This window comes from Camelus ferus, chromosome 16 (assembly GCF_009834535.1).
Source record: "Camelus ferus isolate YT-003-E chromosome 16, BCGSAC_Cfer_1.0, whole genome shotgun sequence".
Taxonomy (NCBI): domain Eukaryota; kingdom Metazoa; phylum Chordata; class Mammalia; order Artiodactyla; family Camelidae; genus Camelus; species Camelus ferus.
Genome location: NC_045711.1, coordinates 35,735,146 through 35,758,119, shown reverse-complemented (window position 1 = coordinate 35,758,119; position 22,974 = coordinate 35,735,146). Strand labels below are relative to the sequence as shown.

The 22,974-nt window shown below is 52.2% G+C and overlaps 2 protein-coding genes across 7 annotated transcripts; both read right to left on the bottom strand.

Moving 5' to 3' along the window:
- Window positions 1–131: 131 nt before the first annotated feature.
- WNK4 (WNK lysine deficient protein kinase 4) lies at window positions 132–15,647 on the bottom strand. 6 transcript variants are annotated; one of them, XM_032457252.1, is made up of 20 exons: window positions 14,026–14,164; window positions 13,427–13,597; window positions 12,397–12,569; window positions 11,169–11,389; window positions 10,685–10,842; window positions 10,107–10,195; window positions 9,801–10,017; window positions 8,060–8,324; window positions 7,710–7,831; window positions 7,422–7,480; window positions 7,206–7,323; window positions 6,819–6,935; window positions 3,122–3,259; window positions 2,499–2,553; window positions 1,812–2,395; window positions 1,672–1,732; window positions 1,156–1,564; window positions 868–1,067; window positions 606–703; window positions 136–498 (listed from the first exon to the last, which is right to left on the bottom strand). In XM_032457252.1, the coding sequence occupies exons 3-20, from the start codon at window positions 12,516–12,518 to the stop codon at window positions 496–498; spliced, it is 3,036 nt and encodes a 1,011-aa protein (XP_032313143.1). In that variant the 5' UTR covers window positions 12,519–12,569; window positions 13,427–13,597; window positions 14,026–14,164; the 3' UTR covers window positions 136–495. The 6 variants fall into 6 exon arrangements, with proteins under 6 accessions (XP_014406514.2, XP_032313141.1, XP_032313140.1 ...); XM_014551028.2 differs by lacking the exon at window positions 13,427–13,597 and having other exon boundaries at window positions 132–498; window positions 14,026–15,647; XM_032457250.1 differs by lacking the exon at window positions 13,427–13,597 and having other exon boundaries at window positions 132–498; window positions 648–703; window positions 14,026–15,647.
- A 136-nt stretch (window positions 15,648–15,783) lies between these two features.
- Window positions 15,784–20,304, bottom strand: VPS25 (vacuolar protein sorting 25 homolog). Its single transcript, XM_006175172.3, has 6 exons — window positions 20,145–20,304; window positions 19,786–19,931; window positions 19,078–19,131; window positions 18,627–18,715; window positions 17,792–17,867; window positions 15,784–16,413 (listed from the first exon to the last, which is right to left on the bottom strand). The coding sequence occupies exons 1-6, from the start codon at window positions 20,195–20,197 to the stop codon at window positions 16,301–16,303; spliced, it is 531 nt and encodes a 176-aa protein (XP_006175234.1). The 5' UTR covers window positions 20,198–20,304; the 3' UTR covers window positions 15,784–16,300.
- Window positions 20,305–22,974: the final 2,670 nt, after the last annotated feature.

Below are 22,974 nucleotides of genomic sequence, written 5' to 3'. Positions count from 1 at the left end.
AGGAAGCCAGAAGGCTGGGTTCCACCCCTGCCTCCCATTGTAAGAGGGGAGAGTCCCTTCTAAATCCTCCCCTGACTCACCCACAAGGCTTTGCTCCCAGTTCCTGAGGCCCGACATACAAATTCACTGGGTTCAAGGTTCCGGCATTTTTATTGACTGCTACTAATTCTGGTGTGAGAACACCCCTTCCTCCTGCCCAGCTGGGAGTGTGTCCTCTAGAAGCATCTGGGCTCGGGTGGGATTGCTTAGTGGTTGACTCTCGGCTGGGGAGTTGGCAGGGGTGAGGATGGTGGGCTGCAGAATTTACACCTGTTACACACAGCCACATGTTTGGCTCTTCCCTACGATGGAGCAGCACTCTCCATGCCCCGTAGGCCTCCTCTTCCCTCAGTGCTGAGGTCTTCCTTGCAGAGTTGTGTTGATCAGCAGATTCTTAGAGCACAGTCTCCATGGTGGGCCCTGGTGTGGGTGAGACACATGGCTTCTGTTCGGAATTCACTGGAGAGAGAAGAAAAAGCACTGAAGAAACCTCCAGGGTGGGAGGAGGGTGTAGCTGCAGCCAGTTACCATTCCCTGGGCTCTCCCTCCCTTGGACCCGCCCTCACCATCCTGCCAACATCCCCGGCGAATGTCACCCCCTTGCTTGCCCGCTGCTCCTGGGAGCCGGTGCTGCTGCCACTCAGGGAGTTCCTTCGCATGATGCCTGGGTGCAGGATGGGGAGGGAGAGCACTGATTGAAGGAAGGGGCTGTGGGGAGCAGGGGCTAATCCCCCCAAACCAAGGGGCAGACCCCCAGGGCCTGGAAAAAAGCCACATCACTAGGGAGGGCACTCTGGAAAGATGAGAGCTGGGCGACTGCTGTCTCACCAGGGCCCAGGGGCTCAGAGCGCTGCAGGCTGTTGCGGCGGGAGGTGGGGAAACTGCCCTTGGAGAGGCGGCGCTGGCGGCTGGACAGCATAGCAGCGGGGGCCACGATACCGGGCGGGGGCTGCTTCCCCAGCCGGCAGTACAAGTCCTCGATTTCCTGTTTCTGTAGTGTCTGTAGTGCCTCCACCTCTGACAAGTGCCTGAGGACACACCAGGAGCATGAGAGGGCTTGCCACACACTTGGCTCTCCCAGGCCCACCTCCTGACCTCCATCCTCCTCAGACTCACTTCTGCCGAAGACTCTGCAGCTCAGCCCAGAATTCCTCATCGTCCCCACTGCTCTCTGATTCCTCACTGCTCAGACACAGGCTGCTGTAGGAGTAGTTCATCCACACTGGGCTGGGATGGCTCAGGGGTGGAGGGCTGCCCCCTACTTGGGATTCCTTCCCATCGTCCCCTTCCTCTTCAGCTCCAGCCCCCAGGCCTTCGGTTGCACGGTCACTTTCAGCCAGAGCCTCTCTGGCCTCTGGCCCGCCTCCAGCACTATCCTCTGTGTCTGAGCTCTCCGAGGTCAGGGGAGGGGTTGAAGGCTTCGGGGAACCAGAGAGAGGTGGGGATGTTGGTTGCAGGCGAAGAGGCTCAGCTGGTTCCTTGGATGAAGTCACTTGGAAGCGCCCAACAAGCTGGGGCTTTCCCTCTGTAGCAAGACAAGTGGGGAGTCATGGAAGAAGGGAGGGAAATCAGAGGCAGGATATAAAGTGACTGGATAATGGGCAGGGGAACGTCAGTGGTCAGAGGCCTCACCTTCAGAGATGGGCGCCAGTCTGGCTTCACCCAGAAGTGGCCGACCAGCATTTGGGGAGGCCTACAAAATGTGGGTTCATGAGTAAATAAATAATCCAGAGTGGAGCCCCTCTAATCATCCCTCTTGGTTTGCTACTCACCTCACTCTCCATCTCAGCTGTCAGAGGTGAAAGCCTCTCCTGGCCACAAGGAGCAAGGGGAGTTGGAGGAGGCAGGCTAGGTAGGGGACCAGGAGGAGCTGGAGGAGACTGAGAAAGGAGCCCAGGGGAGGGGGACAGCAGGGACTGGGCCACAGTCATTACAGCCAGTGAGAAGGCACTAGCCAGAGAGAGGAGAGGGGCTGCTGTGCTGGAGGGGAGGGGAGGAGCTGAGGGGCAGGGAGGAAAGGTAGGAGGAATAGGAGTGACCTGGGAACAAGTGGGGAGGAGAGAACTCTGTGGAAACTGAGAGGATGGGATTGGACACTGGGATGCACTGGGGGAGAATGCAAGTGGAGAGCTGGGGGGCTGTAGAGAGAGACTTGAGGAGACGGGAGAAACTGGGGAGAAAGAGGAAGGGCTAGGATGACATGGGGGAGAAGTGATGGGGAAGATGGGACTTGGGAAGACAGGGGTTCCAGGGGAAAAGGGGTTTCCAGGAGACGAGGGGGTTCCAGGAGAGGATGGGGAGGTGGAGAAGGCTGCCCAGCTCCTCTGCTCCAGGGAGGTGCTGCTCTGGAGCTCTGCTGGGAGGGAGGGGATGTTGAGATTCCAGTCCTCCATTCCCTATACCCTTCCCAGGAGCAACCCCAGGAGTTGGGATGAGCAGGGACAGAGCTCAGTACATACCACTGGATGGGTCTGGGAGGGAGCCCGGGAGGGCAGGCAATGGTGCTGGCTCCTCCTGAGAGAGAGACAGGGGCCACAGTCACAGTGGGAAGAGCTGAGTCTTAGATGGAAGGTTTCAGACTGGGGTTCTTAAGCTAGGACTCATGAACCTCTAGGACGCCACGGATGAGTTTTGGGGATTCAAAAGTGTATTTGCTGAAATCGTTAGTGGTAAAGGGGTGTGTCACCTGCAATTTACATAAATGGTTCCCAGGGGGAAAAAAGTAATCCATGTGCACACACATAGGTGGGGGAGAGAGGAAGAGAGAGTGGTAAAGCTAATGTGGAAAACACAACTGGCAAATCTAGGCAGGGCATCTAGGAGTTCTCTGCAAAATTCTTGCAACTTCTCTCTGTAAGTCTGAAATTATTTCAAAATAATGAGTTAAAAGAAAAGTATGCATTGAATACATATTTCTGGAGCAAGAGTCCATGGCTTTCATCAGATTATCAAATAGGGGAAGAGCCATTATTTTGGGGTCCCGGAGATGAAGACAAGTTAGATCCAAGGGGACTGGTGAGGGCAGAGTAATGAAGCCTGGAGCAGAGCCTCTTCCCCCTGGAGGTGCCCAGAGGGGTCTGACCTGGGGGCTCAGGGGGTCTTCAGCAGCCTCCACAGGGCCAGTATCTCTCTTCAACAGAGTCTCCACTCGCTGGATAATCTCCCGAATCCGGCTCAAGAATCCAGCTCGCTCCGAGGGCAGAATGAACTCGTTATACACCTGGCGAGAGTCAATGGGAAGGGGAGGGAGGGCTCAGTTATTTCACTCATCCCTCTCTCCCTGCCCCAGTCTTTAAAAACCAACCCTTTATCTCACTACTTCTGCTCACCTCCAACTTGAAACAACTATTCTTATAAGTACCTCTTGTGTGCCAGGCATTGTGTGGTGTAAGGAGAAACACAGCTTCGAGGAAAGAGGCTAATAATCACAGCATGCGTGTATATACCAGATCTTTACATTCTTATCACATTTAACACCAGCAACCAGCTTTCTGGGGTCTAAAGTAACACTTCCATTTTATTTCATTTTAATTGAAATATAGGCAATTTACAATATTGTGTTAATTTCTGGTATATAGCATAGTGATTCAGTTATACATATATATATATATTCCTTTTCATATTCTTTTTCATTATAGGTTATTACAATGTATTGAATATAGTTCCCTGTGCTATACAGTAGGACCTTGTTGTTTATCTATTTTATATATAGTAGTTAGTATCTGCAAATCCTGAACTCCCCAATTTATCCCTCCCCATCCTCTTACCCCCTGGTAACCTTAAGTTTGTTTTCCATGTCTGTGACTCTTTCTGTTTTGTAAATAAGTTCATTTGTGTCATTTTTTTAAGATTCCACATATAAATGATATCATAGAGTATTTTTCTTTCTCTTTCTGGTTTACTTCACTTAGTATGACAATCTCCAGGTCCATCCAAACACCCCCACTTTACAGGTAAGATAGCCAATGTTCAACGAGGTTAAGTTCAGTCTGCCTAAGACTGCAGGATTTGCACCCAGATCTGTCTAAAGCCAAAGCCTGAGTTCTTTCCACGGTCGCCTCACACGCTTCTTGACACAATTCCTGCACTGACAGGGTTTATAAAATACACCACATGGATCCATATAAACACACAGCCCCACAAAGTAGAAATAAGGCAATAAATGATAAATGTCACATTCAGTTCCACGAACACTTATTGAGCACATGCTATGTGCCAGGCATTGTGCGAGGTTCTGTGAGGAATACAGGCAAGCATGAAACAAGGTCCTGGTCCTGAAGACGCCGAAAATCTAGTGGAAGAGACACGTGTACATAACTCAATAGACTGCCAGTCAGCCCATGGTAGGTAAGGCATTTATGATTGAGATAAAAATGCTACTCCAGGAGGGGGAAGGGAAGAGCTGCCATTTAATGTGTATAAAGGTTCAGATTTGCAAGATAAAAAGGTTCTAGAGATCTGTTGCTCAACAGTGTAAATATACTTAACATTACTGAACTATACACTTAAAAACAGTTAAGATGGTACTTTTTATGTTATATGTCTTTGAAAATGCTGTTCCAAGGAAAAAGCTATCCATACCACCTCAGGGGACCGGGAAAAGCTGGCATGGCTCCAGAGCTGAGCTTTGAAGGATGAGTAAGAAATGCAACCCTTTATGGAGGACCTACCATGTGTGGACACTTCCCATACTTACCTCATCATTTCACTTCTCAGACATACTGTATCACCTCTCATAAATTACATATTACATCAGAACTTCTTTGTAAATAAGTATTACCGCCTTAATTTTACCGATGAGGTTCAGAGAGGTTAAGAAACTTTCCCAAGTTTGCCAAATTAATAAATAAATAACAGAGCTGAAGCTTGAACTCAGGTCTCATGTGAACGCCTGCCCTTTCCTCTGTTCCACGCTGTTCTGAAGCAGAAAAGGGCGTGGCGCCATCACAAGACAGTGAAGCCTGGAGTATAGCTGACAGTGCTGGGAATATTAAAGGCCAAGCTCCAGAATCTGGATCTTACTCTGTAACCACAGGTAGCCGCGAAAGATTTGGGGGCCCAAAGCGACAAGAGCAGATCTAAGTAGAGGAGTGGAGGGTGGACTGGTGAGGAGAGGAAAGAGGGCAATGGACCCTGGGTTCAGGGGGCAGGGTGAGATCTAAGTGGGGCTTGAAAGCCCAGTAGAGAAAGCTCCAGGGCGAGAGACCCCTGAGGAGATGGAGGCAGAAGCTGAAAGGCATCCAAGCCTCTTCAGAGAACCATTCAGAAACCAGTGTGGCTGGAGGAAAGATTCTTGAAGGGTTGAGTGGCTTGACAGAAGATGATGAGCCTGCATGCCAAGTGATGTCTTGTCTTTGTCCCAGATACAAGCTGAATGACATGACAGAGGAGGAGCTTTAGAGAGAGTTCCTAAAATCTGACGTTTCTCCCATTCCCTTCCCTCCTTCACTCCAGAGGCTGGCATCCACCGCCCCAACTCCACTGAAACTGGTCCCCTACAAAGACCTCCTCCTGACAAAAACCAGTGTGGTCTTGCCTCAGGCTTCACCCTCTGCCACTTCCTTGAAACAATCTCCTTACTCAGTTTTTACTGACATCTCCAGGAGCTCCTCCTACCTCTCTTGGGCTCCATCTCTGTCCTTGAAGGACCCATCCCTGCCCCTCCATTCCAGAACTGGGGGTAAACACTAAGACACACCTCTATGCCTCTGGCTGTGCAGGGCCATCTCCTCTCATGCTCAGCTCTGCTGAGACTCCTAGATCCACCGCTCTCTCTAGCCCTGCCTGACCAACATCCTGCCCCTCTGAAAGATCTTATATTACCTGCCCCTCTGTCATTCAAGCTCATCATGATCCCTAAAAAAAAGAAATCCCTACTTTCATTTGCTAACTTCCTCTCTCCTTTGATGGCCTATTCCCATTAGTTCCTCCAAGCTACAAGTTGGCTTTGATATTCCCTCTCCCTCACTCCTGATCATATCCACTCAGCAAATATTTATTAAGCATCACTATGTACATTGTAATATGTCAATGAACTACTGGATTATAGAGTAATTTATTTTCCCCAAATAGCCCTCAGATTCACCCCTTTTCTTCCTCTCTTCCCCATAATCCATTCTCTCCTCGGACCACATCTGGCTTCTTGTGTCCACCTGCCAACTGGATCCCCAACCCCCAACCCTCTCCCACTTCCCACAGCAGAACTGTCTTAAAACCTATTCTCGCCATGTTACACTCTACCCCTTAAGACTGTCTATGATCTGGGCCCACCTACGCGCCCAACCTCACTTCCACAGCTCTCCTATAGGAACCCTTAATTCCAGTGACAAAGGTCTCCTCATGAAGCCCTCCCAGCCCCGTATTTCAAGTCACTCCCTATTTCCATGCCTTTGCTCTGCTGTACCTCCTCTAGACATGCCCTTTCCACTGCCATTCTTAGCCATCTGTCAAGACCTTGCATAAATCCTACCTCTTCCCCCTGCTGCCCCCAGCCCATCCTTTACTTACAGAATCACATGTCTAGCATGCCTTCACTGTAGCATTTGTATATGCCCTGTTAGTCTCAAATTTCTCCAGCTAAGGATCCAAATCTCACTGAAAAAAACAGAAATCTGCCCCCAAACAAGGGTTAAGATGTCTTCAGTGTCTCTGTGCTGCATGCCAACCAGCTTTAAAACCCTTGCTATTGAATAGGGGTGGGAGTTCAGCACCAGGGGACATCAGGAGGGAGACTTTTGTCCCAGACCGAAAGACTCCATCTTCGTCTCTCTCCCCCTCACCATGGCAGCTGCAATCTCTTCCGGGCTGTCCCCATCCAGATCAAATCGGAAGGTCACCATCTTGCTGTTGTGTGTCTGTAGCTGGCACTCAACCACTCTGTCATTCTGGTCTGAGACCTTCAGGGTCAAAGTCAGCAGAGGGGAGGAGGTCAAGCTCTCTGTCTTCATCACATGTCCTAACTCCACTCTAACCAAGTGACAGTGGCCAGATTGGAACTGAAGAGAAGCAGATTCCACTCCCAAAGTCTAGTAATAAAAACATGACTGGCTGCCTCTTGGGTACTAGTAACACACTGGTTCTCATTTTTTTCTGGCTGACCTCCCCATCCCCTAGACAGTTCCCTCCAGGCCCTGTAGGTTATTCCCCAACTCTTGCCCCTTTCTTACACTAGTGACCCGAAGCCGGGATCGGGGTCTGCGCCGGAGATTTCTCCCTGGGGGTCTCCTCATCCGTCCCATCCCTTCTCCCACATCACTAAGGCCTGATGCTGCATCTGAGGCATAGCTGAAAGAGGGAAAGGATATAGGAGTGTCAGAGTGGACACTGGGACCCCAGAGCTCCATATGCCTCACACTAACACCCCAAATCATATCAGAATTTACCTGTCTCCAGGGGAAAAGTCATTTCCAGGACCAGAACATGGAATGGACAGGGAAAAAGCCTGAAACAGGATATGGGTTCACAAGGTCAAGGGAAGGTAACTGGGATGCAGGGAGATGGTGTCAAGGGTGCTGGGGTACAAGGCAATGGGAATTAATGGAGATGAGGACAAGAGCAGTAGATTCCCAAGGACACAGAGCCAGGTTGTGGGGTTGGTTGGGTTTTACAGGAAGGGAGATGGGTCATAAGCTTGTAATGGCTGGAAGCCCCCCCATGTGACCCCCTCTCACCGAGGACAGGCAGAGATGGGACTCAGCAGGGCTGGATGGCACCCCCCTGGGGGCCTGAAGGGCAGGGTCTGAGGCATCCAGGAAGCCGGAGGAGCTGAGGTAGCCATCAGTCTCGCAATCCGCTGGTTGGGGAGGGAGAGATCAAAAAAGGGGAAATAAGGGGGTTTGGTGGCAGAGGAGAGAAGCTGCCTGAGCAAGAAGGGTCCTGGAGCTGTGGGAGAGTTATTTCCTAGAAGAAGTCATGGCTAGATGTGAAAGGCAGGGCTAGTGAGAAGGCAGGTTGAACTTCTGGGTAGAGGGCAGAGGCCAGGAGTTCTGAGACCTGGGTCCTGAGGTCAGAGTTGACTTACAGGTGGTAGATGAGTAGCTGGCATGGCGGAAGAGGAAGGGCTGGTGCTGGTCTGCCTCTGGCTCCTCAGGCTCAGGGGGGAAGACACTAGAGGGACCAGGAGTCATGGGGACAGCTGCTGGTGGGGGTCCTGGCACTGGGGGGAGAGCCTCCAACTCCTTAGCTTTGCGCAGCTTCTCTCGCTTTCGCTGGATGGCAGCAACACGTTCACGCACTGCACGGGCCACTGGCTGGTAATCAGCTTCACACACTAAGCCCAGGGCCACCTGGAGTTGAGAGGTTGAGAAAAACAGTTTGAGCTGAGATTTCTTCCCAACAAAGACCCATCAAGATATGGGAGAAAAGGAACCAACATTTATTGATTACCCACTGTGTCCATTAACTGGCAACACTTTACATTATCATCATTAAATCCTCCCAGCAACCTTCTGAGGTAGGTCTTATCAGCCCCATTTAGAAATAAGTAAAGTAAGTGACCAGTTCTTGGTTATACAGTAAGTAGATTGCTCTTGGGGGTGGAGGGGACATTTGGGAATATCTGGAAACATTTTTAGCCATCACAACTGAGAGGTAGGTACTACTGGGGTCTAGAGAATAGAAGTCTGGGATTCTTAAATCCTACAATGCACAGCACAGTCTCCCCAAACAAAGATGTCAGTGGTGTCAAGGTCAAGAACTCCTGTATGTAATGAATCTGATCTCAGGTCAGGTTTGAGCTATGCTCTATGAAAGCTCTTATGCCACATTTCAAACACATTCTCAGGGTCTTGACCCAGATCCACCAACAGATGATTCCCACCCTTTCAACTGCCATTTTTTAAATCAAGAATTCCATACCCTTTCTCTTCCCACCTCAGGCCTTCCTAAACCAGCCCTGACTGCACCTTCTACCTCCGCTATATGCCTCTCCTGGTCCACCAGCTGCTGTTCATCATCTCCTTATTCATTCCAATAACACGCTTTGTTGGGCATGTAAAGGAGGTGGGGTACGATGATCTGACCTAAAATCTGAACAACCCAAGTCAGTTCTGCTGCTTACTTGCTTGGGAGTTTGTTTGTACAAGATACTCAACCTCTCTGAGCTTTCATTTCCTCATCAATAAATTGGGATAAAATCACGCATGCAGTGTAGGTAAAACCATCAAATGCATCTGAAAGGGCTCTAAGCTGTGTACAGATGTGGGTGATTAACGAGCTCCCACGATGCACTCAGCACTGTCAGGGGTAGAAAAATCAATGCACACAGTCTCTGCCCTAAAGGACTTTACAGTCTCGAAGAGAAGACAGTCAAGACTGTATCCTGGTATAAAACAAGGCAGATGGTGACAGATCCTGTAACAGAGGACCTGATGAAATGGAAAGGAGCATTTAATTTTGACTCTAGAGGGGATCAGCTTCCTGAAATGGATGGTTCTGAGCGTTAAGGAAGACCGAGAAAAAGACAAGAGGCAGGGAGGGGGATGAAAAAGGGGAAAATAGGTAAGCCGGAGAGAAGGGGATTTCAGAAAAATCGGATCAGCATTCTGGAAAAGGAATTCTTCAACCTTGGAGAATACTGGGTGTGCGTGCGGGTGCGTTAAGGCGGGAGTGGCAGGGAGAGACTTGCAGGAAGGCTGCGAGTGGGTCGGGTTGGGCCCCCCTCCCACCACCCAGGCACCCCACCCTCGTGGCACTGGCCTCTCCAGTCGACACCCACACACCCCTCACATGCCCAGCCGAAGGGCACTCTGTCCTCGGCTCACCATCTCCTGCGCAACCTCCTCAGCCGCATCCCGGCCCAGTTGGAACAGGAATTCAATGGCCTGGTTGTCCCGTGGGCGTCCCCCTCGCCGCGCGTCCTCCATGCGCAGCCAGAGCTTGAGGTCGGGCTTCTCTCCGTCGTCCTCCTCCGCCAGCTCCACGTGGACGCCGCGCTCCTCGCGGAAGAAGGCGTGAGCCAGAAGGTCCTGGATGGTGAACCTGAGGACGGCGCCACAGTGAGCTAAGCCCCACCACCACCACCGCCCGGCCCTCCTCTAAACCACCACCATCCTGCCCGCTCAACCCACCTCTCGTTCTTATCCGTGCGGATGCAGCCTTCAATGATCTCCTTCACCTCGGGCATCTTCACCTTGTAGAAACTGTTCGGCTTTGTACCCTGGGGAATAGGGTTGCTTGAGGCCTCCCGCTCTATGCTGGACACCAGTCCCCACCCCCACCACCACCCACGCCCGAGGCAGCCCGGCAGCAGTCGCAAAAGCACCGCGATTGCTACTAGATTTGATTTCAAATCCCAGGCCCCCCACGTATCGACAGCGTGACCTTGAACAAGTCTCCTGCTGAGCCAGTTTTCTCATTTGTAAAACGCAGTGTAGAACATTTGCCATGCTCACCCCGCGGGGCAGCTGGAAGGATTCGATGAGATTGGATGTGAAATCGTTTGTAAACTCTAGGGAGCGCTACACACGTCATTATTCTAAATAGCTTGTACTAGAGGGGCTGCGTGTTCATCCAATATCCTTCAGTGCTCACGAGGGCATCTTTATGTCGCCTGTTTTCATTAGGGAACGGGCCTTTATAGCGGGGTGGCTGGGGCAGGAACCTGGAAGGGGACCTGTAATTCCCTCTCCTCCCTGCCCGCTCTCACCGAAGTGACCTTGCGGTAGATTTGTGCAGCATTCTGGCACTCGGAGTAAGGATACTCGGAGGTCGCCATCTCCAGCATACACATGCCAAACGCGTACACGTCCACGGCCTCATCGTACTTTTCCTCGTACATCTCTGGAGCCATGAACTCCGGGGTCCCTGTGGGATCCACAGCAGGCGTCAGGCTGCAGAGGCTCTCTTCTGGCTACGTCCCTCCCCTTGAGTGTCCCACCGGCTAGGCAGCCCCGGGGCAACCCCGCAAGTTCTGAAATGCAAGTGTCAGATCCTTCCACGTTTTTTTGTGTGTCTGTGTGTCTGTGTGTCTGTGTGTGTGGTGGGTGCGGGGAAGAGGGAATGCCATTGGTCTTCCCATCTTCCCCGTGGTCTTCTAACTCGGTGGATCTTGAAGCTGGGGAGAGGGGCCCCCAGGCTCTCTCCTGACGTGGGGAGGTAGGAATGGCAAGGACCCTCTTGGAGGGACGCACCGATGACGCTCTTGGCAAAGGAGGCGCGCTTGAGTGTGGCCAGGCCCAGGTCCCCGATCTTAACGGAGCCGGTAGGGCCCGTGATAAAGACGTTGTCGCACTTGAGATCCCGGTGCAGGATGGGAGGTACCCGAGAGTGTAGGAAATGGAGCCCCCGAAGGATTTGGCGGCTCCAGCGCTGAAGGACTCGCGGCTTCATCTCGCGGAACCGCCTCAGGTATCTGGCGGAGGGCACACATCTAGAGTGTTGGGGTGGGGCACATATAGGCCAAGGAGGGAGCCCCCCACTGGTAAGTCCCCGGTGGCTCGCCCACTCCCCGCCTACGCATCTTCGCCCAGCACCTCCTGGCCTAGATCCGTGTCGGCCTCCAGGCAGAAACTCAGTCAAGGGGAGTAGTAGGTAGACAGGAAGTTACAAAACGGGGGCCGAGCGGTAAATTCAGATAGGGCCGCCTCCTAGGTGCTGTGGAGGCGCCGGAAGGGATGATTAACTGCCCCCGGCGTGGGGGAGGGCTTCACAGAGGAAATAACTTTTATCTTGCGCCTTGAAGGATGAGTAGGAGTTCAGGGGTGAAACGAAGAAGGGATGGAGTCTTTCCAGGCAGAAAGGACACCCGTGCTCAAAGACACGGAGACAGCAAGGGACAGGATCGGGTGAGAGGAGGTGCTGGGAATTCGATTTGTCTGGAATGTAGGCTGGGGACTACTACATTCATAAGGACTTTGTGAGCAGTCCTTAGAGAGTGTGGACTTTATCCCGAGGGCGGTGGGAAAACTTGAAGGGGTTTTTAAGGAGAGGAGTGATAAGGTCAGATTCCCGCAGGCCGCAGGAAGATAGGAAAGCTTGAAGAGAGAGAGGTAGAGTGGAAGAAGGTTCTTTACAGGGCAGCTGCAGTGTTCCAGACCAGTGAGGGGGGTGGTGGATGGAGGGAGCAGTGAAAGCCGGATGAGGAGATAACTATAAGGAAAGTCTTGGAGACAGACTGATGAGGGAAGGGGGATGCACGGAGTGGAGAGAGAGAAGGCATCAGGCGAGATGCCCAAGTTTTGTCTGGAGTGCTGGGTGGATGCTGCCCTTCACCAAGGCAGGGACACAGGAGGGGTGGATGAGAGATAGCCCGGTTTTGGACCTGAGTGTAAAGTTTGAGCAGACTGGGGCTCCTCCAGAAGCTATGGGGACCTCCCACCACCAGCCCTCCCACCAGCTGCCACCAGGTGCAGAGCTCACGTCTTAAGCGTGCCCGAGGTCATGAGTTCGGTGACCAGGACTATGCAAACCTGGCCCCTCAGCACCGACTTCCACGAGTCGTAGAAGCGGACGATATTGGGGTGTTGCAGCCCCTTGAGCATCTCCACCTCCTCCGAGAATCGCTGCCGCTCAGCTCGGGACAGTTTCCGAGTCTGTGGGGTAGGAGATGGGGTCACGGTCACATCAGGCCCAGGAGCCCCACGGTGTGGGGGATGGGGGCACATGAGGCGGGGCTAGGGGGAGAGGCAAGGGTAGGAGTCAACGAATTGGGTGGATGGGTGGGATCATTCGCCAGTCCTTTGTAGACTCCAAATTCCCGGTGCGCCCCTTTGGGCTGCTCCAAGGACACGCCCACCATGGAACTGGGGCCGCCCCCTGGACCCCCCGCTGGACACAAGCGCTTTTATGCAGCCCGGTCCGGGAGCCCTGAGCTCAATAGCTCCTTTGTAGCCGCCCAGGCCGGCCATGAGGCGGGAGGGGACACCCGGGGGCTGGCAGCGGGCAGGCAGCAGGCAGGCAGCAGGCGGATGGCAGGCAGAGAATTGGGGCCGGCAAGGGCATTGGCCCCAGAAACTAGGAACTGCTAGATCCAGACAGGAGGCAGGAGGGCTGCAGAGGGAAGCAAAGAAAAAGACAGAAAAGATCCAGGACCAGGCGCCAGGAGCCCACCCCCTGCCCCATGGCTGTCTTCCAACCTCCCCCCCCAATCTCCCTTCTCCACCCCCACCCCCTCAGTTTGGCTGCCTCTCCTTGCCTGGCCTGGAGCCTGGGGCGCGGCACTGGCAGGCGTAAGGGGTGAGCCCAGTGCCAGGGCTGGAGGGGAGGACCCTCCCCCCAGGCTCTGTCCCGGAGTCTGAATCCAAAGCTGCTAGCCCAGACTTAAACCCCGCACAGCACGAAGGTCCTTCAGACCAACAGACCCCTACAGCCCATGGAGTTCAGCACCTTTGGATCTGGGAAGGGAGAGCCCAGGTAGGCAATGGGATGAGGAGCAGGACTGGGCTCATACCAGCTCTGTAGCTCCTTGTCTCCCCCTCCCCCAGCTGTGGAGAAGTCCAGAAGTATGACCGCTCCAGAAGGGGCCTTGGAGGGCTTCATCCTGCCACAACAGCCCTAAAACTTCTGGAAGTGGAGAGGACCCTGCCTCAGCTCCTGGACTCCGTCATTCCAGCCTCCTAATCTGCAAAGACCCAGGGTGAGGGAGTAGGAGGACCAGGGTCACACTGAGGGTCTCAGGACTCAGGAAAGGGAGAGGAAAAGACAGCGGGTAACCACTGCAGGAAAGTGGTGGGGCCAGCCCCTCCTCAGGTCTGAACTGGCTTCCTACCCAATTTCCTACTCTACTTTCCATTTCTCATTGTTGAGTATGGAGACCATAAAGTGAGAATGTCTAAATCCATAGGGGAGCCACTATACACCACCTGCCTCAGGATCTCCTTCTACTGCCCGGAATCAGCCAGGTCCATGAATCATCAGCACGGGTGACAAGTGGCCGGACGTTTGACTGGAAAAATACATTCCCCCTTGCTGCTTTCCCCTGGGTCTCCCATCCCAAGACCTCCAAAGGGTCCCATCCCGTGGTGTCACCGAGGGGGCACCCAGCCGCACCTGCAGCTCACACCAGGCCACCTCCACTGTGGTGTCGGTGTCCAGCCCTCGATACACCGTCTTGAACGAGCCACGTCCAATCTCGATGTCAAACTTGAGGTATCGGCCGTCCGGGGACGTTGCCACAGCCTGGGTCTCCATGTCCTCCTTTTCCTCCTGCTCTCGCCGCCGCTCCCGGGCCGCCGCTTCGGGGATCCTCGGTGGTTCCCGGGACCCCAAGCCTCCTGCCGAGCCGGTGAGCTCCGGACGCGCGACATCTGCAGCCCTCGCCGGGGCTCCCCCAGTCCACGTGCCCTCAGGGGGCTCTTCAGAGCTAGGTGGTGGGCTCCTCACGGGGCCGGAACCAGCCGAGTCTGGAGGATCAGGGGGCTCCGGAACGGGTGAGGCTGGCTGAGACCAAGAGCTCAGCAGTCCCAAGTCGACTGAGCTGCGGCGGCTGAGGCGGGAAGAGCGCGGCCGGGGCTCAGCCTTCCCGGAGAAGCGGCGCGCCCGGCGAGGAGGGGGCCCGAGGCGGGGCGGCCCCGCGGCGGCGGGAGGCGGCGGGGGCCGCAGGGCCATGTCGGCCTCCGCCTGGGACATGGGGACGGCAGTCTCTGGAGCCGGGGGTGCCAGCATGAGAAAAGGCTGGGCGTCACAGGGCGGTAAGCCGGGTGGCTGGAAAGGAGGCGGCCTGACTGGCGGACTAGCTGGGTGCGCAGCGATCGGACTGAGCTACTGGGGCCCCAGCTCCGGGCTTGCCTGCCCTACAGCCCCGCCCCCGCCCCGCCCCCGGCCGAACACCGGCCCTTACCCCGCAAGGCCGCCCCCTCGGAGCCGCCAGAGCTGTGGAGACCCGCGCGCGCGTAGACCCTCACCTCGGCCACCGCCCCGCCCCCGGCCGCTGATCCTCCTCTCCCTGGCCTCCGGGAGCACCCGCCCTCAGTCTCGTTCCCAGGCTAGGGCTCGGTGCAGGACGGCGGGGTGTCCTCCCGCATTAATAGTGCGCAAACCTGTTTGGGGGGGTCGCGGTACTAGGGCAGGGAGATGAAACGTGACCGTGGCTCCTTGGCTCCAGAAAGGGGGGTGGTGAGGAGGAGGCTACCACCAGCCTGCACGCCCCAGATAAGGTAGCGCCACCCACTCCTAATCGTCCGGAGTGGCCCCAGGCCGACAATGTGGAGGTCAATGGAAAGATCTGGTTTGCTCAGACACTGCAGTCTCTCCAGGCTGCACAGGGATGGGTATGTGCACCCCAAGGCAAGCCCCTCTCCAAAACCAAGGACCCAGTCATCTATCCTCTCCACCTCCCTACCTTGACCGCAGCCCTGGCCGTAGCCAGAGTAGCTGTTTTTGCTATGTGGGCTCTCCTTCCTCCCCCTCCTGTTTGCCAGTTTCCAATAAACTGAAGTCCATATCCGGTTTACTCCCCCTCAGCTCCCCTTGGCCTCAACTACCCAACTCAGACTAGACAGATGCAGGGAGGGGCCTCATAATAGTTCAGGACTTCTATGGGGAGATGGTGAGGGAAGGGGAACCATTAAGTTACTCCATTTCAAAGACAGAAAGCAATCTGTCCCCAAGCTGTGTTCCATCAGCACTCCCCCACACAGCCCACCCAGCAGATGTAAAACCACAGGCTCACTGGAGCATTACAGCCTGGGAGGACCTTCTCAAAGGCCATAGGCCTTCTCTCCCCTCTCCTAGGCCAGGATTCACTCAGGGGTTAACACTTTCAACCCTCCCTATGCCCATTCCAGTAGTAATTTCAGAAAAAGGCAGTGGGGTTGAGCTTTTTAATATCATAAATCAGTGTCTGGCCCCGCCTCTCACTGCAAGGCTCCTTCCTGGGCCTCCTATCTTTATATTGCCTGGAGGGCTGCCTGCAGCCAGGGCTTCACTCATCCCCTAGGAAGGATCCAGCACCAGCCTGAGAAGGGAGGCAACAGCAGCTAAGGGGGTGGGAGGCAGAAGAGACAGAAGCTTGTGCAGGTGCATGTGTCTATGTACTTACATGTGTGAACACATGTGAAGTGTTAAGATTTGCAGACCCTGACTCAGGGACAATCTAGGACAGGAGAGGAGGTGGGGCAAGGAGAAGCACATCTTTTCTCCCTGGCACCTCAGCCTCACCCCATCCCAGGCCAGACACATGGGGTAAGTGGGAAACCCATCCCTGGACTGGAGCCCTTTTGAGTCTGGTGGAGTCACAGATCCAGTCTGTGGGGACAATTCATCTGTCTCCTTTTGAAAGCCCTGGAAGGGTGGGAGGTGAGATGTAAAGGGAGACAGGTCTCTGCTAGAAGAACTTGACACCACGGCCATCGCTGACGGTGATGATCTCGGCCTTGTGCTCCTGCTGTAGGGCCTGCAGAGCCCGCAGTAGGGTTGCCTCATCCAGGCCATGGAACTCTAGACAGGGAAAGATGGATAGTCAGGGACACACAGCAACTTGGGGGTCAAGGCCTCTGAGGAAAGCAGTCTAGCTGGAAGCTGAGACTGTAGCTGCTGTAGCTGCCACCCACCCTTCCTCCTTCCTCAGTATTCCTTAAGGGGGGGGAGGCGGTGGAAGAAAGCCTGAGTCAGCATGAAATGAGAGCTCATGCTTATTTCCCCCTTTCTAGTTGTTCTGTCAGACTCAACCCACACCTGCTCCCACACTACTGCCTGCCCCACCCCACCCCCATTAGTGTCTGGTGTGGGTCACAGAGAAGGGGCCCCAACAATCAAGCCTAGGGAGGTGAAGCCTGGAAGCTGACCCTAACTGCATCTCTACCCATCGGGAGGACCTGTCTTAAAATGAAGAGGTACAGCCATACCTCTAGCCAGGAGACATTAAGGTCTAGCATAGATATCTGCCCCCTCTTAGTCAAAAGGAATAAGGCTGGGAGCCAAGGGCCAGCTGAGTAGCTGGAGATACGGCAAGATTCGGCAGGGAGATGTAAGAGGCAGGAGGCAAGTCCTAACAGGCTTGCACACCTCACCCCCTGCGTGGGCCCAGCTCTTGAGTCAGGGAGCCTCCAGCTCTCTGAGGAAGCCTCCAGCTTTGCCTGGCCTGAGTGGTGGGCTGGGCAAGGCTGCAGCACTGAAGTCATGGCATGATGGTGGGAGTAGCAAGCAGAGGCCTGCAGGAAAGGGGGGAAAAGCCAAGAGCTATAAACTCTGTTGGGGCAGCCAGGTCTGGCAGAAGGGGAGGTGCCCTTTTTCCCCAGCTCAGATTGGTACTTTTGGTGATCCTGGGGATCAGAATATGAAGTCAGAGATGAAAGAGCTAAGAGAGTATTTACACTATGTAAAAATCAAACAGTATACAAATCCTTGCCTGGAGAGAAACCAAAGTATTCTAAAGGGATGGGGGTGGGGATGGGGGTGTTGGCCCAATCCCTTCAGCTGACACCCACAAATCTTGAGCTCTCTATAAGAATAAAGGGTGAAAGAAAGCCTGAGTCAACAAGGAATGAGATTTCAGGCTTAATCTCCTGCCCCGGTTCCTCATTTGGCATCTACATCAATAATTCTTACCTTTTCATGGGTCACAGATGCCCTTTGAAATCTTATAATATGGACTCTATTCCTAGAAAAATGCACATACACTGCCACAAACAAAATTTGTGGGTTTTCTGTATGTGAATTCAGGTAGTTTATGAAAATCTTGGACATAGATTAAGAACACTTGCATTACTTAGTATTTGGAATTCAGAGGCAGAAAAGTGGGAAGTCTGAATGTCAACTAAACAAAGATTAGAGGGAATTCAGATGACAAAACTGGGAGGAAAGGGAAAAGCATTACCCTCATCCTCTGTGTCTTCCCCATTGGTCAGTTCATACAGGGTAAACACCGAATTGTTCTGTCCACTCCTGGAAACCTATAGACACAGAAAACAGGGACTGAATAAGAACCAGGAATTTCCTGGGAGATGGTAAGCTCCACCTCTCTGACCCAGGAATACCCCCCAAAGTATTCCCAAACCAGGGCAGAGGAGTGGCCTAAAAACCACAAACCCTACAGGTGCTATATTTATACATGTACACACACACATTCAGAACCACTAAACCACAGGCCTTCACGTGTCTGAGGAGTGACCTCTCATTCTGGTTGTTTTCCTGTTCAAGAATGGGTGGTATGTGTTTGTTATATTTGGGTTGTTGATGCTTCTTCCCCTCCTCTCTCCCTCGGGAATGTTTAGGGCTGGTGGTGACCAGGAATTAGGGGGAAAAGAGTCTGTCCCCACACCCACACTGGTTCAGAAAGTCTTTCATATTGTGGACAGCCCCATAAGGATGTGGTGGGAGTGGGGCTCCAGGTTTTTGTTTTTGTTTTTCCCTTCCTTTCCCCATTTATCTTCTGTGGCCAAAAGCTCCAGCCAACAATAGTATTCATGGTTCCCAGTACTGCATTCTCCAAATATGGCCTCATGTAGCCTCTGGCCTCCTACAGGCAAAGGAAGGGAAGTTCTTTGCAGTTCTTCCCAGGGAAACTGAGTCACTGAAAAAGGCTTTCCTGGAAGACCTACACTTCCTCTTTCCACCCTCTTCCACTTTGCTCAGCACAGATCTGAAAACACCAGGTATCTGCTGAGCACAGATTCATTCTCCTTTGCGTCTCTGGGTCAGAATAGTCTCACCCACTGATAGATGAGTTTCCCCCATTCTTCTGGCCTCCTCCACATGATCAGGAAGCTAGACTTGTTCTTATCCAACCACTCGAGGTTCCCTGCAAAATGGATACTTATGAAAGCATCATGCTCTATGAAGAGACAAAGAAGCAAAAAACAAAGTGGAACAGAATGGAAGAGATTCAGCTTTCAGAAAAAGAAATTCAAGAATTGTTTTACTATTACTATCTACAAGGCACCCATTTTCCTTCTCTTCAGGTCCTGGGGTACAGATGGAGAGAATTCAATTCTGTATACCATTGAGGGGAAAAGGACCCAGGGAATTGGGCTACTCTATATAGCACTCTGGACCCCAAGCCAGGGGAGAAAAAAAGTTCTTAAAAGAAAAGACCTGTGCTAATCTACCCTCAGGAAAACACAACTAGGAGGGAAAATAAGGAAGCTGGGGAACTGAACCCACCTTTCTTCCTCAGTTCCTCTAATACAACCTGGATTGATTCCACAGGGAGCTTCCCTGGTTTAAAGTTAAGGGAATGGCATTAATAGAATGAACTGGGTGGGATAAAACTTCTAAGAGCCAGTCTCATGCCCAGAACTACTCTTCTCCCTCACATGCACAAAGATGTGCAATTCCCCAACTGGGTATAAACTGGCATTTCCTGCATATTAGGGGGAGAAAGGTAAAGAGAAACTACACCAATTAAGAAAGAAGAGCGTTAGAGAATGAAAGGTACTATCGTTTCTCACCCTCCTTCCTTCAGCCATTCTCCAGATATTTTAGGGATGAATCAGGCAGCAAAAGCAAATGACCCTTACTTCCTGAGACGAGGAGAGTAGATGGAGAAAATTACTAAAGGTAATGCCGGAGTTTGAGTCTCATACAGAGGACAGAAGATTTAAAAACTCAAAAAAGTTCAGGTTGAAAAACCTAAGACTTGGCTTCAGGACAGATATTCTAAGGCCTGAATGACACCTGGGTACTCATCACTGCCAAGGACAAGAGGGTTTGGTGCTGCATTTAGGTTGGGGTTGGGGGTAAAATGGATGTCAGCCTCTCAGACTGGCTCTTTCCCAGGTCGTTTGGGTGGGAGCCTGCCTTCTGTGGGTGAAGGAGTGGTGGTGAAGTATGGGCATACGGGAAAGTGCGGAGATGCCTGAGGGAGGATACGTTGTAGCTTCACGTTGTTGAAGAGAGGACTCTCTTGAGCTTCCATCACCGTCATGCTGGACTGTTTGTGCAGGCGGCAGAAGGACAGGACCAGCGAGCACCAGGCGGCCAGCTGCTTCTGCCGAGTGTCCACGTTCGGCTGCAACCTGCCGGGTTAAGCGGGTGTGGGGAAGAATTAGAGGACGTGAAAGGGCGAGCGGCAGCTATTGCCGGGGGCGCGTTTTGGGGAGAAGTGAGGGACTTCGAGTGGCGGCGACCAGATCCGTTCTCCCCCTCCCCACTTGAAGTATCAGGGCTGAGCCCGGGGCCCGGGGGAGGAGAGGGAGTCCCAGCGGGGCTTCTCACGGTCTGAGCCTCACGTAAAGAAGGGCGGGAAGCGATACTGCCACGGCCACTCGAAACTCATCGCCATCGTAGTAACCCAGGAAACCCGGAACCCGCCGGCAAAGGACTTCCGGTCTCCGCTCGGGCACGTCCGGGCAGAAAGCACAGCAGAAAGGTTCCGGGCGCCTCTGGGGAGAGGAGCGGCCCAACAAAAGGGATCGTCTTCGTCAGCCCTTCCCTTGCCTTTATCCTGGAAGTCCTTACCATCTAGAGCAGAAAGGGGCCTGAGAAGTCTTCTGATTCCACCCCAGAGAAGGGCAGTGACTTCCCGAAAGCGGGCACCCTTAACTGCAAGTGGAACCCAGGTCTCCAGAGCCCAGCCAAGCTTTTTTCCACTATGCTAGGCTTCTTTTAATATTAACATTTGTGTCATTTAACTTAAACGCCTCGCTATTACCCAGTCTCCTCAATTCCTGTGTCCTTTGACTCCATCATTCTTCAGTCTCCTGCAGCACCCGTGGGAGCACATTTGTAGCTTTTATCGCTGGAAACGGCTCTGCTTCCATGAATCAAGAGCTGCCACCTTTGACCACAGCCATCTCTCTCACCTCTCCCATGTCCTCACCTTTCTAGTCTCAAGTCCCTGAACCCCTTTTGGTCTTATCTGACTCCTTACGTAGCCTAGATTACTCAGTTTTGTCCCCTTGCCTAGATACCTGCTGGTCAGTTCCCAAACCAGAGTTGTTGATCCCTGCCCACCTGTCTACCCTCTCTCCTTTTCACTCCGTGACTGGGGAGTATTACTGCAATAACAGCAGCAGAAGCAGCAACAACAAAAAAATCACCAGGGTCTGCTCACTGAGTCCCAGATTCCCTGGCTAACCTCACTGCTGGACTCTCAGTGCAGCTCAATGATGTTTTGTCTTTTACTTCTTGTCACATCCCTCAAGGTAACTCTCCAAATTTTCCACACTCATCAAGCCGTTCCATCTGTCCCCATCCCCCCATCTCTGCAGAATGCCCTTCCTATTTTTATGAGATTGAGGCCATGCATGTGAACCTCTTAATCTTTCCTGTCTGTCACCACACTCGATTCATCTCTCAAAAATTCCTCTTAAAAAAAAAAAAAGAAAAGAAAGAAAGAAAGAAAGAAAACAAAAAGAAAAAAAAATCCTCTTCATTTTTACTCCTTCCTTTTGGACTCAAAGGAAGAAGTATCACTCTCCCTTTACAAAACCAACCATCTTGGAATATCTTCTTGCCTCTCCTTTCCAACTTCCTCCAGGACGTCTCTGTGTATCAGTTTCCCTCTTTCCCTTTCCCCTGGCTCCTCTCCCCTAGTCTACAAACATGCTGGGGTAATCCCTACCTGAAAATATGCAGTTTCCTTGACTCTACCACCGTCTCAATTTCCTGTCTGATTTCTAACATCTCCCCCACTAAAGTCCATCCTTCATTGCGTACAGTTCCTGATCCACAGAAAGGCCCAACAAATATTTGTTGAACAAATGAATGAGCCATTCAAAGAGCACCATCTCCTTTGCTTCCTTTGCACTGTTTTATCCTCATCCTACTACTGTCTCTCTGATCTTTCCCTGTGTCTTTTTTCCCTCATTGTTTAAATGTGGGTGTTCCCTAAAAACCTCATTCTTCTTCAATATACTTTCTCCCTGAGAATGCTCATTGCTCTTATGGCTTCACATGGCATTTCTGTGCAGGGAACTCCTAAGCCTATATTTCTACCTCCAACCTTTTTCTGCCACCACCACCACTCCCATTTCTAACTCTAAGCAGTACATATCAGCTTGTTCTGTTGTTATCTCATATTATATATCCTTTTCTCCAAGCCAGCTAAAATGGCCTTTTGAAAACTATTACCTCCACCATTGTGCTCATAACCCGGGTTCAAAGCTGGCGTCAGCCCTAACCTCTCCAATCCTTCACTTTCATATCCAAATCCTATAAACTCCCCACCCCCCCCTGTTTTTAAACACCTTTCCTACTTTTTAATTATTTTATATTTCCCCACTCACCACTCCTTTGGTCCATTCGCTCGTTTTCTCAAGCATGGACTATTGCAATAATTTCCTAATTCAGCTCCCTTCCTACTCTCTCTCCTAGAGGAATATACTCCATCTAAGGCCTAGTCAGGTGCCAACTCCACAATCATACCCCTGTGGTCTCACCTCTTGTGATCACACCTCAGCTAGACATCACCTCTCTTTCCTTTGCAGTCAGGTAACATTTGGTTTGTATCCCTTGCATGACTCTCATCATACACTCCATGGTTTTTGTTTATTTGTGCACATGTCAGCTCCCCTGCCAGATGAAAGCCACTGAGGGCAGAAACCAAGCCCTATCTCACTTATCTTCCCAATACAATATGCTATACACAGTGTCTTACATCAGCATGCCTTTGATGTATATTAGTGAAATATATGAAGGCAAATATGGGCCAAGAAGAGGATAAATATATCCTTCCACACAATGGATGCATTCATAGAAATAGAGCAAAGATTTCTCTCTGCTGAAAACTCAAAATGTCCTAGGGAAGAGTTTTGTCTCCAGAGAGACAGATGTGTCCTGAGGAAAGAAGTATGTCTCAGAGAATGAGTAGATATGTTCCAGGAAGCATATAGATAAATATCTGTGGAACAGACAGTAATGTCCCAGGAAATGGATATGCATGTATTCAGGGAAGTAGATATTTCAAACAGGAAGGAAGGAGGTTCCTAAAGAGGTGCCAGGTGCCACAGGTGTCTTTATGAAGAACAAAGTTATTTTCTAGATTTTTCTTGATGGCCTAGCAGGTTTGTCCCAGGGAGAACTGGAGGTGAAGCTTCCCTGTTGAGAATTGGGCCTCAC